General features: G+C 43.1%; 1 protein-coding gene across 1 annotated transcript in view; it reads left to right on the forward strand.

Annotated features, from left to right (window-relative positions):
- Window positions 1-344: 344 nt before the first annotated feature.
- Window positions 345-14,496, forward strand: part of LOC126176416 (low-density lipoprotein receptor-related protein 4) — a 646,448-nt gene continuing 632,296 nt past the window's right edge. Inside the window, exon 1 of the mRNA XM_049923573.1 lies at window positions 345-683. Within this exon, the coding sequence (XP_049779530.1) occupies window positions 345-683 (339 nt within the window). The remainder of the gene's footprint in view (window positions 684-14,496) is intronic.

Genomic DNA, 14,496 nt, shown 5'->3' on the forward strand with positions numbered 1-14,496 from the left:
TACTTAACGCACTGATATAAATTTCCATACTTTCATTACAAGGACATGTAGAAGAGGAAAGCACGAGTTTCTCTATGCGGTCTCAGCTCTAAAACTCGTAAAGTTCGTATAGCTGAAGAGTGCTTAACAGGATCGTTACGATACAGACCATCAGTATGTGACGTCACAAGTGTGCGCGCAGGCCTGTAGTCTAGGTGGTGTTGTGTAGACTCGCTTGCCACGAGTGGTGGATTGGTACAAGAAAATGGTTTGTACGGAAGGGGTTTGACACGGCAGATGCCAACCGACACGAAGTGGACACGTTCCTTAGCAGGTGGTTGTTCTGTGCAGGAGGCCACGTGGGGATGTACGGCAGCGGCGCGGTGCGCGTGCTGCCGCCGCCGCCGCCCCCGCCGCCGGCGCACCTGTACGGCGGGCTGTGGCCGGTGTACGTGCCGGGGCGGGCGGCGCCGGGCTACCAGCGGCCGCGCGGCCACGGCTACGGGCTGGCCGTGCTGCCCGCGACGCGCCACCGCCACCCGCCCTCCTACGAGGCGGCGCTGCGCGCGCGCCTGGTGCCCGGGCCCGCCGTCTCGCGCCACGGCGGCTACCCCAGGCTGCCGCCGCCGCGCCTCATGCCGCAGGGCACCGACGCCGACGGAGACTTCGCCGAGCGCCCCGACGCCGACATCCGCCACAACGAGGTCAGTCCCTCCGCCTAAGTCACACCACCCCTCGCTACGAGCGAATGCAACTTTCCTGCATCAGGATAACACTAACTCACCATTCATAACCGTCGTATCTCATATACAAACCAATTAAGAAAGTGTCCACGATAGACTAAAACAAGGAATCATTTCCCTGCATTGCCTATACTTAAATTTCGAAGTAAACACTTCATTGTAGGGAGCACATTGTGCTCATGTGGGAGCGATCTAGATGCTTGTAAAACAATAAACTGGTAGCCAAGATCGCAGGAATACTTTTTACTCCATGATTACCGAAACTAAAGCCACCATCATCGGGTCTATGGAGAACAGAAAACACTATAAATGTGGGCTTTTTTTTCTTTGTTGAATTTCAATTCCCCCCAAAGGGGGCGGGAAGGCAGCAGCTTAGTATGCCGCTCTTCAGCCTACAGACTTTGTTAAAAAGATGAAGAGGATAAATAATAAAAACAGGCGATAAAATCGGAGACTTAAAGAGTAACATGGCGAAAAAAAATCGTGGAACTTAAAACAAAGAACAGAGGGATGATAAAATACATACGAAGCACACAGGTAAAACAATAGACAGACAATTAAAAATCACGGCGACAGTCTGGTTTCTGTTCGAAAAAGATATAAAATTCAACCCTATCGACAGCACGGTTTCTGTTCGCAACATGAGAAAGACGAACAACACTGAACAGTCACTGAAACACTGCACTAAAGAGTTGGCAAATGTGACATACCATAGCCGAGAGCAGGTGGGGGGAAACCGGACAGACGATGGAAAGATAAAAAAGGGGGGAATGAGAGGAAAAGCGAAGTGGGGGAAGGCGGGAAAGGAGCCGATGGAGGATGAGGACCCATAAAAGGGGTGGGTGTGCTGGGCAGACGCGACAGGAAGTGGGGAACGCAGAGGAGGGGAGTACAAAAGGACTCGGGGGGGGGGGGGGAGAGAAGGGAGGAAGGGAGAGGTTTGGTGGGGAGAAAACAGGATGGAAGGGGGGGGGGGAGAGGGAGCCCAGGGAAAGGACGGAGGAAAGGAGGGGTCGGTGTGGGGATCAGAGTTGACAGGAGAGATAGATGGAGGGAGAGAGGGCATCATCTGGGAGGGGGAGTTGATGGAACCCACCTTGGGAAAGGAGATGAAGGGTGTAGAGATGGAGGGTAGGGGGGACACGTGAAGCCGTCGCAGGGGGCGGGGATGGGAGAGGAGAGGAGCAACCAGGTGCTGAGGGGGATCAAGGCGGCGGGAGGTGTAAATGTGGGCTTGGATTCCACTTATATAACATGTATCATGTATACATATAAATTTACTTACATACCTTAGGACACATACAGGTTACAACATCAAGGCAAACAATTATGATATTAATAATTGCCTACAACACGCAGGTCTTACAAAAAAATGGTTCAAATGGCTCTGAGCACTATGGGACTTAACATCTATGGTCATCAGTCCCCTAGAACTACTTAAACCTAACTAACCTAAGGACAGCACACAGCACCCAGTCATCACGAGGCAGAGAAAATCCCTGTCCCCGCCAGGAATCGAACCCGGGAACCCGGGCGCGGGAAGCGAGAACGCTACCGTACGACCACGAACTGCGGATGCAGGTCTTACAAAATTGTTATAAGTAGCACACAGGCGTCCAAGAGAGATGACATTATAAATGTTAAGTGTCTCCATCACATACAAGCGCAAGCTAGGTACTACCGCAACTCTGGCTCTGTTCTTACACTACAGGCCCCGTCGCGAGATGGCGCTAGCAGAAGGGGCGCCAATGAATGTCACAGCTCGCGTCATAACAGGCTCTGTGTGTGTGGTAACACTACGTCATTAGGGCTTGTACATAATTCTAGAGATTACTGTATCACGTAAACATATACATAACTTATGAAAGCTGTAGACCTACTCAATTGCACATCTTCCTGGTCACGTATACGACATATCGAAAAGCAAATGCAAATTTCATGAGAACTGCGGAATTACAAAAATATCTGGTTCTATACATAACAAGATACGATCATACATAGATATTTTATGGGATCTGCAGGGTTATACACAACACATCCGTCTGGTGATATATAAAATCTACCGGGAGTGTATACAAATTTTAAGAAGATTACAGGCTTACACAGTCTATACCCGTTTGGTCATATATAAAAATACCAATAAAACACACCTTCCATATGCGTGCAGATTTTTCCAGTCATATCAGAAGCACATCTGCCTGGTTACATATAAAACATACCGAAAAGAAATGCAAATTTTCTGGGACTGCCGAGTTCCACAAATTCACATCTGTCTGGTCATATATAAAACCTACTAAAAGTCATATACAAATTTAAGAACACTGCAGGGTAACACAAATGCATATCCGTCTGGTCTTATATTAAAAAAACATACAGATAAAATACACATTGCGTATGAGCCTATGGTTTTTGGTCTTAACAAAACCACTTAATAATGGAAGTACAACTACGTGGCAGCCTGATGTAAATGACCCACTGTCATCTAAATGGAATTCATGCCCACTTCTATAGTGTTTTCTGTCCTACCTAGATCCGATGATGGCGGCTTTAGTTTCGCCGAAAGCGGTTATCATGGAATAAAAAGAATTCCTGCGATCTTGGCTACCAGTTTATTGTTTTACAAAACACTTTATTTCAGTATTAGCAACTAGCTGTACCTGGCCACACTTTGATGCAGCTCTTTTTGCTTAAATGCAAAAAAAAAGAGAAAGCACACAATCCAAATATGTATGGGAACTGCATATACATCCTAATCTCCTTCCCTCCCCTGTCTCTCTGCATCTCCCCCTCCACCTTTCTTCGTCGGTCTGCTGATCCTTTCCCCTCTCTCCGTCCACCACCTCCTCCCACTCTGTCTGTCCTTCTTCTTCTCCTCCCCCCTCTCTCTCCTTCGGCCCCCTCTCTCTGTCCCTCCCTCCCTCAGTCCATGACCTCTTCCCCGCCTCCTCTGTCCATCTTCTCTTCCTTCCCCCTCACTCCATCTCCTCCTGCTCCCTCTCGTTGTCCATATCCTTCCTCCAATTTTCCATGTCCATTTCCTCCCACCCCTGTGTTTATTGTTATTCCAAATTCAAATTCTGTAGTAATAATTTCTAATCATAAACCAATAAGCTGTAAATACAGCTTTCCAGGGTTACCTACCAACGTTTAACTATTGTATATTGTATACAGATATACATTTATATACTTGAAAGTATATGTCTATATGTGACTAAATATTTATTGTACTAACGTGTAAAAATTTGAAGCATATCGGAAACGTACTTTTTGATATTTTCGGTAACAATTAGAATTAGTTACCTAAAACACGCACGTATTAGAACCCAACATAGTTTGAAAATTTCAGAGCTATCAGTCGACAACTTTCAGAGATTAACGAATTTGAACAAACCAACATCTATATTTTTGTAACGTTTCCTCTTTTATTACATACGTATTTTACATATATACCAGATGGCATTCGAGTAGGTACATAAAAATGCGTAAGTATTCGAATTCAATGTTCCGTGAAAATTTCAAAGCAACCCGTGAAGAACTTTCGGAGATGAGATGTTGAAGAAACGAACATCTACTTTTGTTCTTATATAGAAACTGTAAATGTACCTAATTGCAAATTCCGAGAGTTTTTGACGAAATGCTTTCAAATTTTGTCACAACATTGTACAGGAATATGCATGTGTTCTTATATACATATTATTAATATACGTAATATATAATTTTTATATATTTGATAATAGGGAGACGATAATGTGCACTAATAGGTGACCGGATACTTCTGATAAGGTTATTTACTAGTTACAGGCACAAATATCAGCTATCTAAATCCATTTGTGCAATGGAAAAAACCATTCCTTATTTCATTTTAAATACACAGTCCAACTACTCCTCTCTAACAATGTCACCTGGATGCCAACCGCAGCTAAGGTGTTATCGCTAACCACACAGCCTAAGGTGGTCTTTTGTGGAGAATGCGGGGAGCGAAAGACTGGCATCGGCTAGTAGCACGCTGGCTGCTGTAAGAAGCCCCAGCTCCTTCTTCCAGGGCTGCCACACTATTGATTATAAGAGAAACAGGATGATTCGTTACCTGTTGACACAAAAGTTAACTAATCTGCACTAAACAAAAATTAAAAGTGTCATTGCCGGCCTCTGTGGCCGAGCGGTTCTAGATGCTTCAGTCTGGAACCGCGCGACCGCTACGGTCGCAGGTTCGAATCCTGCCTCGGGCATGGATGTGTGTGATGTCCTTAGGTTAGTTAGGTTTAAGTAGTTCTAAGTTCTAGGGGACTGATGACCATAGTGCTCAGAGCCATTTGAACCATTTTGTAAAAGTGTCATTACAACATATTGCTGGGTATGCTCATAAAGAGAAGGAGGTTTTTAACAAGGAAAATCGCCAAATAGCCGTGCTGTTTGAGAAGTTATTTTATTTTATTTTCACAACCAGTTTCGGCAGTTCAGTATGCCATCTCGAAGCCCCATATATACTTCACGTATAGATATTCGAACGTATTGATATTGACATAATGGAGCTATCAGTATCTGGATGTTGTGAACTCGTATTTCAAGTACTCCCTTCGAAGACTTGATAACAACTAGCAACTGTCAAGTCTTCGAAAAAATCGCTTGAAATACAAATTCACGATGTCCACGTACCGATAGCTCCAATATGCCAATATCGATAAGTTCGAATGTCTATACATGACGCGCATAAGGGGCATAATATTGGCATATTAAATTGCCGGAACTAGTAATGAAAATAAAATAGCTTCTCAAATTGCACGGTTGTGGTCAAATATTTCACCAGCCGCTATCCCGCGTCCACAACGGATCAACCGAGACAAGGAGGTAGTTATGAAGATATGTATTATTATTTATACTGAGAGATTACATTCACATTTAAAGGACGGTCAAGGCGTATACAGGAGGTATTCAAAGCGTCAATCATTCCTTTCACAATATAGTTCTGCCTTTGTACACGATCGCTATCGCACGCATCGGAAAATCTATAGGGTACCGCAGGTCGTATTGTCAGCAGTCACTATTGCATTCCACAGATCTCGTGTTATGCAGCTAGCAATACACAAGCTCTTTCATGTGGCCCACAGCCAGAAGTGATGAGATCGGGGGACCGTGCTGACAACACAATAGGTGCGTTACGTCCAGTCCACCTCCCGGGATAATGTTGATTCAAATAGCGGGCCACAGCGCGCTGATAATGTAAAGGAGTTCATTATGAAGCAGTCACACCTTCTGTCGCGCTGTAAGCGGAACATTCTCCAGTAGATCAGGGAGGATGGTCAGAAGAAAATGCAAGTAATTGACATCTCTTTGTCGTCCCAGTAGCTCAAACAGATCGAGTAGGCTGTCAATAACGATTCCTGACCAAACGTAGACGGAGAACTGATGCTGGGAATGGATCTCCAAGATGGCGTGTGATTTTCTTCGTCCCAAAAATGGTAATTGTGTTGACTGAAAATGCAATTTATGCTAAATGTTCATTGCCGTATTATCGCACGGAAAAGCGTTTCCGGCAGTAAGTTATACTGACACTTTTAGTTTATTTTTTAGTATAGAGTCGAGCTTTACAGTCGACAGTTACGGATCACCCATTATAATACTCACAGGTAAATATATAGCATAAAAGATAATGGCAAGCCGCTAGAAGGACCACGTACAGACCTCACTCTCATTTTTCCGAATAATAATAATTACTACTACAAGGAGCACCGTACTTGGGATGCAATACTGTTAAATACCTAAGGCTTGTAACGATAGTAAACCTTACATGGCTGTCCGAAATCAGCCTACTTTCACCGATGAGAAAAGGGCCACGTGATACTGCACGATAAGTTTTCTTGTCCCCCACGCCTGCACAATCACGCCCAATCAGTCTTACAATTGGATATTCTCCACCATCTATCCGGACGACTACCCATTTCCCACTACCTGACCATGAAACCCCCCGTGATCTACCCATCCTTCCAACTTTCACAGAACACTCCTCTCCTCCCCATAACCCCCCCCCCCCCCCCACACACACACACTCCTTCCTCCGCCACTTTCCAAAAGCTTGGTTCGGGGACCTCCACCCAATCTTCAATCCCACATCGTTTTTAAAATACTCTTCGTCCAACAACTCTTCCCATATGCTTATGTTCTGTAATTTCAATAAAGCGAAGCGCTTCGTTTTTACAAAGACTGTTGTCAATTGACTGTACAGCAAGCTCCTGATTGGCCAACATAATACGAACCTAAAAACGCGGATAATCTTAACAAACAAATTTTTACCGGAAACTACTGTTTCCTGTATTTACAAAACAAGCTACATTTCGCATTTGATACAACATCCTTACGTCACTATTCCATGGCAACTAGTGAAACAGAAAAGTTCAATTGATCCTTTGACCTGCATAGTCTAATAACATATCAATGAATTTCAGTGCCTCGGAGTGCGTGATAACAGGTTCCTATACACCCCTGGATTTGTATTCCCTCTCTTACTCTACAGAAATATTCACTGCTACTTGAAAAACATGACATTTCACTTTGCCAATTTCCTACTGGAAACGAAAACAAAAAATCAACTGCATTTGTAATGAGATATCGAAAGAATTTCGTTTTCATGTGCGCGTGTAAACACATTTGAAATTTTGGAACGGTCTTACCTAGAAATATGCATAATTTGCAGATTTATAAGTACAACATTCCGATTAAGAAACGTAATTCATGACAGTGTCGGTACGCTGGGCGCAGGTGCTTCACGTGTCTGCAATGCGATTTTGTAAACGTCTCTATGGCAACGAATCTTCATTGCTCTATAGGACAACTGTTTTCGCAGTTGAAAGCTGTCAAAACCACTGCCAGATGTCAGGGATTTCTAAACGTTGACTTAGCTTTAGGTGTGTCTTAGTAGAAAAGAATAAATGAATTAAAACTTAATGTATGATGTGACATTTTTTCACGTGTTCCCGTGTTTATGACGTAATATCTTCTGGGGACTGCCAAGGGGGAGGTTACCATGAGAAAAAGATTGAATAATCAACGAAAGGATAACGTTCTACGAGTCGGGGCGTGGAATGTCAGAAGCTTGAACGTGGTAGGGAAACTAGAAAATCTGAAAAGGGAAATGCAAAGGCTCAATCTAGATATAGTAGGGGTCAGTGAAGTGAAGTGAAGTGGAAGGAAGACAAGGATTTCTGGTCAGATGAGTATCGGGTAATATCAACAGCAGCAGAAAATGGTATAACAGGTGTAGGATTCGTTATGAATAGGAAGGTAGGGCAGAGGGTGTGTTACTGTGAACAGTTCAGTGACCGGGTTGTTCTAATCAGAATCGACAGCAGACCAACACCGACAACGATAGTTCAGGTATACATACCGACGTCGCAAGATGAAGATGAACAGATAGAGAAAGTGTATGAGGATATTGAACGGGTAATGCAGTATGTAAAGGGGGACGAAAATCTAATGGTCATGGGCGACTGGAATGCAGTTGTAGTGGAAGGAGTAGGAGAAAAGGTTACAGGAGAATATGGGCTTGGCACAAGGAATGAAAGAGGAGAAAGACTAATTGAGTTCTGTAACAAGTTTCAGCTAGTAATAGCGAATACCCTGTTCAAGAATCACAAGAGGAGGAGGTATACTTGGAAAAGGCCGGGAGATACGGGAAGATTTCAATTAGATTACATCATGGTCAGACAGAGATTCCGAAATCAGATACTGGATTGTAAGGCGTACCCAGGAGCAGATATAGACTCAGATCACAATATAGTAGTGATGAAGAGTAGGCTGAAGTTCAAGACATTAGTCAGGAAGAATCAATACGCAAAGAAGTGGGATACGGAAGTACTAAGGAATGACGAGATACGTTTGAAGTTCTCTAACGCTATAGATACAGCAATAAGGAACAGCGCAGTAGGCAGTACAGTTGAAGAGGAATGGACATCCCTAAAAAGGGCCATCACAGAAGTTGGGAAGGAAAACATAGGTACAAAGAAGGTAGCTGCGAAGAAACCATGGGTAACAGAAGAATACTTCAGTTGATTGATGAAAGGAGGAAGTACAAACATGTTCCGGGAAAATCAGGAATACAGAAATACAAGTCGCTGAGGAATGAAATAAATAGGAAGTGCAGGGAAGCTAAGACGAAGTGGCTGCAGGAAAAATGTGAAGACATCGAAAAAGATATGATTGTCGGAAGGACAGACTCAGCATACAGGAAAGTCAAAACAACCTTTGGTGACATTAAAAGCAACGGTGGTAACATTAAGAGTGCAAGGGTAATTCCACTGTTAAATGCAGAGGAGAGAGCAGATAGGTGGAAAGAATACATTGAAAGCCTCTATGAGGGTGAAGATTTGTCTGATGTGATAGAAGAAAAAACAGGAGTCGATTTAGAAGAGATAGGTGATCCAGTGTTAGAATCGGAATTTAAAAGAGCTTTGGAGGACTTACGGTCAAATAAGGCAGAAGGGATAGATAACATTCATCAGAATTTCTAAAATCATTGGGGGAAGTGGCAACAAAACGACTATTCACGTTGGTGTGTAGAATATATGAGTCTGGCGATATACCATCTGACTTTCGGAAAAGCATCATCCACACAATTCCGAAGACGGCAAGAGCTGACAAGTGCGAGAATTATCGCACAATCAGCTTAACAGCTCACGCATCGAAGCTGCTTACAAGAATAATACACAGAAGAATGGAAAAGAAAATTGAGAATGCGCTAGGTGACGATCAGTTTGGCTTTAGGAAAAGTAAAGGGACGAGAGAGGCAATTCTGACGTTACGGCTAATAATGGCAGCAAGGCTAAAGAAAAATCAAGACTCTTTCATAGGATTTGTCGACCTGGAAAAAGCGTTCGACAATATAAAATGGTGCAAGCTGTTCGAGATTCTGAAAAAAGTAGGGGTAAGCTATAGGGAGAGACGGGTCATATACAATATGTACAACAACCAAGAGGGAATAATAAGAGTGGACGATCAAGAACGAAGTGCTCGTATTAAGAAGGGTGTAAGACAAGGCTGTAGCCTTTCGCCCCTACTCTTCAATCTGTACATCGAGGAAGCAATGATGGAAATAAAAGAAAGGTTCAGGAGTGGAATTAAAATACAAGGTGAAAGGATATCAATGATACGATTCGCTGATGACATTGCTGTCCTGAGTGAAAGTGAAGAAGAATTAAATGATCTTCTGAACGGAATGAACAGTCTAATGAGTACACAGTATGGTTTGAGAGTAAATCGCAGAAAGACGAAGGTAATGAGAAGTAGTAGAAATGAGAACAGTGAGAAACTTAACATCAGGATTGATGGTCACGAAGTCAATGAAGTTAAGGAATTCTGCTACCTAGGCAGTAAAATAACCAATGACGGACGGAGCAAGGAGGACATCAAAAGCAGACTCGCTATGGCAAAAAAGGCATTTCTGGCCAAGAGAAGTCTACTAATATCAAATGCCGGCCTTAATTTGAGGAAGAAATTTCTGAGGATGTACGTCTGGAGTACAGCATTGTATGTACTTTGGGAAAACCGGAACAGAAGAGAATCGAAGCATTTGAGATGTGGTGCTATAGACGAAAATTAGGTGGACTGATAAGGTAAGGAATGAGGAGCTTCTACGCAGAATCGGAGAGGAAAGGAATATGTGGAAAACACTGATAAGGAGAAGGGACAGGATGAGAGGACATCTGCTAAGACATGAGGGAATGACTTCCATGGTACTAGAGGGAGTTGTAGAGGGCAAAAACTCTAGAGGGAGACAGAGATTGGAGTACGTCAAGCAAATAATTGAGGACGTAGGTTGCAAGTGCTACTCTGAGATGAAGAGCTTAGCACAGGAAAGGAATTCGTGGCGGGCCGCATCAAACCAGTCAGTAGACTGATGACCAAAAAAAAATAATAATAATAATAATAATAATAATCTTCTGAACTATGTGTGGTACCATGATAAACTTTTGTAGAGTTGCAGAGGTCAGTAAAAGCTACGTGGCCTATCATAATAACGTGTAACTTACTTTATGAAGTCATCTACGACTTTCGAATTAACTTGTGGCCCTGTCTTTCAATGGTCACAGAGTGATTTTCTAGTCGTGGCCATTGGAAGACGGCGCTACAAGTTACTGAAAAGCTGTGCATAAAAAAGCACATATATTCACCTGACGATGAACTGTTGAGGGTCGCTCAATAATAATGCCCAAATTTATTTTATTTTACAGCCGTTGATATACGAGGAGTGTTCAGAAGGTGAGTTGCGATGTATCGCGCAATGGAAACCACAGTGAAAATGCGATGAAACTTTGCACGGACGTGTTGGGCGGTGTCTCTAGTATGCCCGTCGACAGCGTCACGCTGCACTTTGCAGTCCTGAGCGCACAGTGAACACGTTAAGATGCCTAGAAAATAGTGTCTCCCGCCACGTGTGGGTACCTGCCAAGATATTTTGCCTGACTTCAAGCAACCACACATAACGTAACTGTGATGCTGTTTCTTCTTCATGACAATTCTCGATCGCACACTGCGGCGGACAATGAAGACGCTCCTGCAGCGTTCTCCATGGGCAATGTTTGATCATTAACCGTACTACCCGGACGTGGCTCCCTCTGATTTTCATCCCTGATGACATAAATGAGCTGCAGACCTGTGTGGAGAATTGTCGAAAAGCACACGCGGCTGCCTTCTATGACGAGGGTATTGGTAAGTTGCTGCAGCACTATGACGAATGGCTAAGTCGGAGCGGCGGCTCTCCATGCTGGCTGGAAAGTATAGCTAACTGTTGCAAATAAAACATTTTTGATTTTCAGTGTGGTTTCCATTTCGCGACCAGTCGGAACTTGCTTTCTTGACAACCTTCGTATCTGGGAAAATGTCCTTTTTAGGTGTTTCAGAATTGACGTTTCTTCTGCACCTGTGCGAAGTTTCGAACAAACCCCACAGGTCGCAGAACCCTAGTTAACCATCAAAATGACGTCTACGCAAGATACTGGTTACAAGCAAACTGCTCTAATCGAATTCTTGGAAGGATCACGAAGAAAATGTTGTGTGGAAGGCGAATCAGGGACTGCATTTTAATGGCAGAACACATTAGGAGATGCAACAGATCTACTGAAGAGACTGCCCACACCACGCTACCTCTTGCTCTCTGAGGAATCCTTATCAGATAATACTGACGGAGGACATCGAAAACAAACAAAGGTAGTTAGTTCTGTAACACCGTGAAACAGAGAAGACAGCATCACGGATATGATACGCGCGCTGGGGTGTTGTTGTTGTGGTCTTCAGTCCTGAGACTGGTTTGATGCAGCTCTCCATGCTACTCTATCTTGTGCAAGCTTCTTCATCTCCCAGTATCTACTGCAACCTACATCCTTCTGAATCTGCTTAGTGTATTCATCTCTTGGTCTCCCTCTACGATTTTTACCCTCCACACTGCCCCGATGCCTCAGAACATGTCCTACCAACCGATCCCTTCTTCTAGTCAAGTTGTGCCACAAACTTCTCTTCTCCCCAATCCTATTCAATACCTCCTCATTAGTTACGTGATCTACCCACCTTATCTTCAGCATTCTTCTGTAGCACCACATTTCGAAAGCTTCTATTCTCTTCTTGTCCAAACTAGTTATCGTCCATGTTTCACTTCCATACATGGCTACACTCCATACAAATACTTTCAGAAACGACTTCCTGACACTTAAATCTATACTCGATGTTAACAATTTCCTCTTCTTGAGAAACGCTTTCCTTGCCATTGCCAGTCTACATTTTATATCCTCTCTACTTCGACCATCATCGGTTATTTTACTCCCTAAATAGCAAAACTCCTTTACTACTTTAAGTGTCTCATTTCCTAATCTAATTCCCTCAGCATCACCCGACTTAATTTGACTACATTCCATTATCCTCGTTTTGCTTTTGTTGATGTTCATCTTATATCCTCCTTTCAAGACACTGTCCATTCCGTTCAACTGCTCTTCCAAGTCCTTTGCTGTCTCTGACAGAATTACAATGTCATCGGCGAACCTCAAAGTTTTTACTTCTTCTCCATGAATTTTAATACCTACTCCGAATTTTTCTTTTGTTTCCTTTACTGCTTGCTCAATATACAGATTGAATAACATCGGGGAGAGGCTACAACCCTGTCTTACTCCTTTCCCAACCACTGCTTCCTTTTCATGCCCCTCGACTCTTATAACTGCCATCTGGTTTCTGTACAAATTGTAAATAGCCTTTCGCTCCCTGTATTTTACCCCTGCCACCTTCAGAATTTGAAAGAGAGTATTCCAGTTAACATTGTCAAAAGCTTTCTGTAAGTCTACAAATGCTAGAAACGTAGGTTTGCCTTTTCTTAATCTTTCTTCTAAAATAAGTCGTAAGGTCAGTATTGCCTCACGTGTTCCAACATTTCTACGGAATCCAAACTGATCTTCCCCGAGGTCGGCTTCTACCAGTTTTTCCATTCGTCTGTAAAGAATTCGCGTTAGTATTTTGCAGCTGTGACTTATTAAACTGATAGTTCGGTAATTTTCACATCTGTCAACACCTGCTTTCTTTGGGATTGGAATTATTATATTCTTCTTGAAGTCTGAGGGTATTTCGCCTGTCTCATACATCGTGCTCACCAAATGGTAGAGTTGTGTCATGACTGGCTCTCCCGAGGCCGTCAGTAGTTCAAATGGAATGTTGTCTACTACCGGGGCCTTGTTTCGACTCAGGTCTTTCAGTGCTCTGTCAAACTCTTCACGCAGTATCTTATCTCCCATTTCGTCTTCATCTACATCCTCTTCCATTTCCATAATATTGTCCTCAAGTACATCGCCCTTGTATAAACCCTCTATATACTCCTTCCACCTTTCTGCCTTCCCTTCTTTGCTTAGAACTGGGTTGCCATCTGACCTCTTGATATTCATACAAGTGGTTCTCTTCTCTGCAAAGGTCTCTTTAATTTTCCTGTAGGCAGTATCTATCTTACCCCTAGTGAGACAAGCCTCTACATCCTTACATTTGTCCTCTAGCCATCCCTGCTTAGCCATTTTGCACTTCCTGCCGATATCATTTTTGAGACGTTTGTATTCCTTTTTGCCTGCTTCACTTACTGCATTTTTATATTTTCTCCTTTCATCAACTAAATTCACTATTTCTTCTGTTACCCAAGGATTTCTATTAGCCCTTGTCTTTTTACCTACTTGATCCTCTGCTGCCTTCACTACTTCATCCCTCAGAGCTACCCATTCTTCTTCTACTGTATTTCTTTCCCCCATTCCTGTCAATTGTTCCCTTATGCTCTCCCTGAAACTCTCTACAACCTCTGGTTCTTTCAGTTTATCCAGGTCCCATCTCCTTAAATTCCCACCTTTTTGCAGTTTCTTCAGTTTCAATCTGCAGTTCATAACCAATAGATTGTGGTCAGAATCCACATCTGCCCCAGGAAATGTCTTACAATTTAAAACCTGGTTCCTAAATCTCTGTCTTACCATTATATAATCTATCTGATACCTACTAGTATCTCCAGGATTCTTCCAGGTATACAACCTTCTTTTATGATTCTTGAACCAAGTGTTGGCTATGATTAAGTTATGCTCTGTGCAAAATTCTACAAGGCGGCTTCCTCTTTCATTCCTTCCCCCCAATCCATATTCACCTACTATGTTTCCTTCTCTCCCTTTTCCTACTGACGAATTCCAGTCACCCATGACTATTAAATTTTCGTCTCCTTTCACTACCCGAATAATTTCTTTTATCTCGTCATACATTTCATCTATTTCTTCATAAT

This window comes from Schistocerca cancellata, chromosome 3 (genome assembly GCF_023864275.1).
Source record: "Schistocerca cancellata isolate TAMUIC-IGC-003103 chromosome 3, iqSchCanc2.1, whole genome shotgun sequence".
NCBI lineage: Eukaryota > Metazoa > Arthropoda > Insecta > Orthoptera > Acrididae > Schistocerca > Schistocerca cancellata.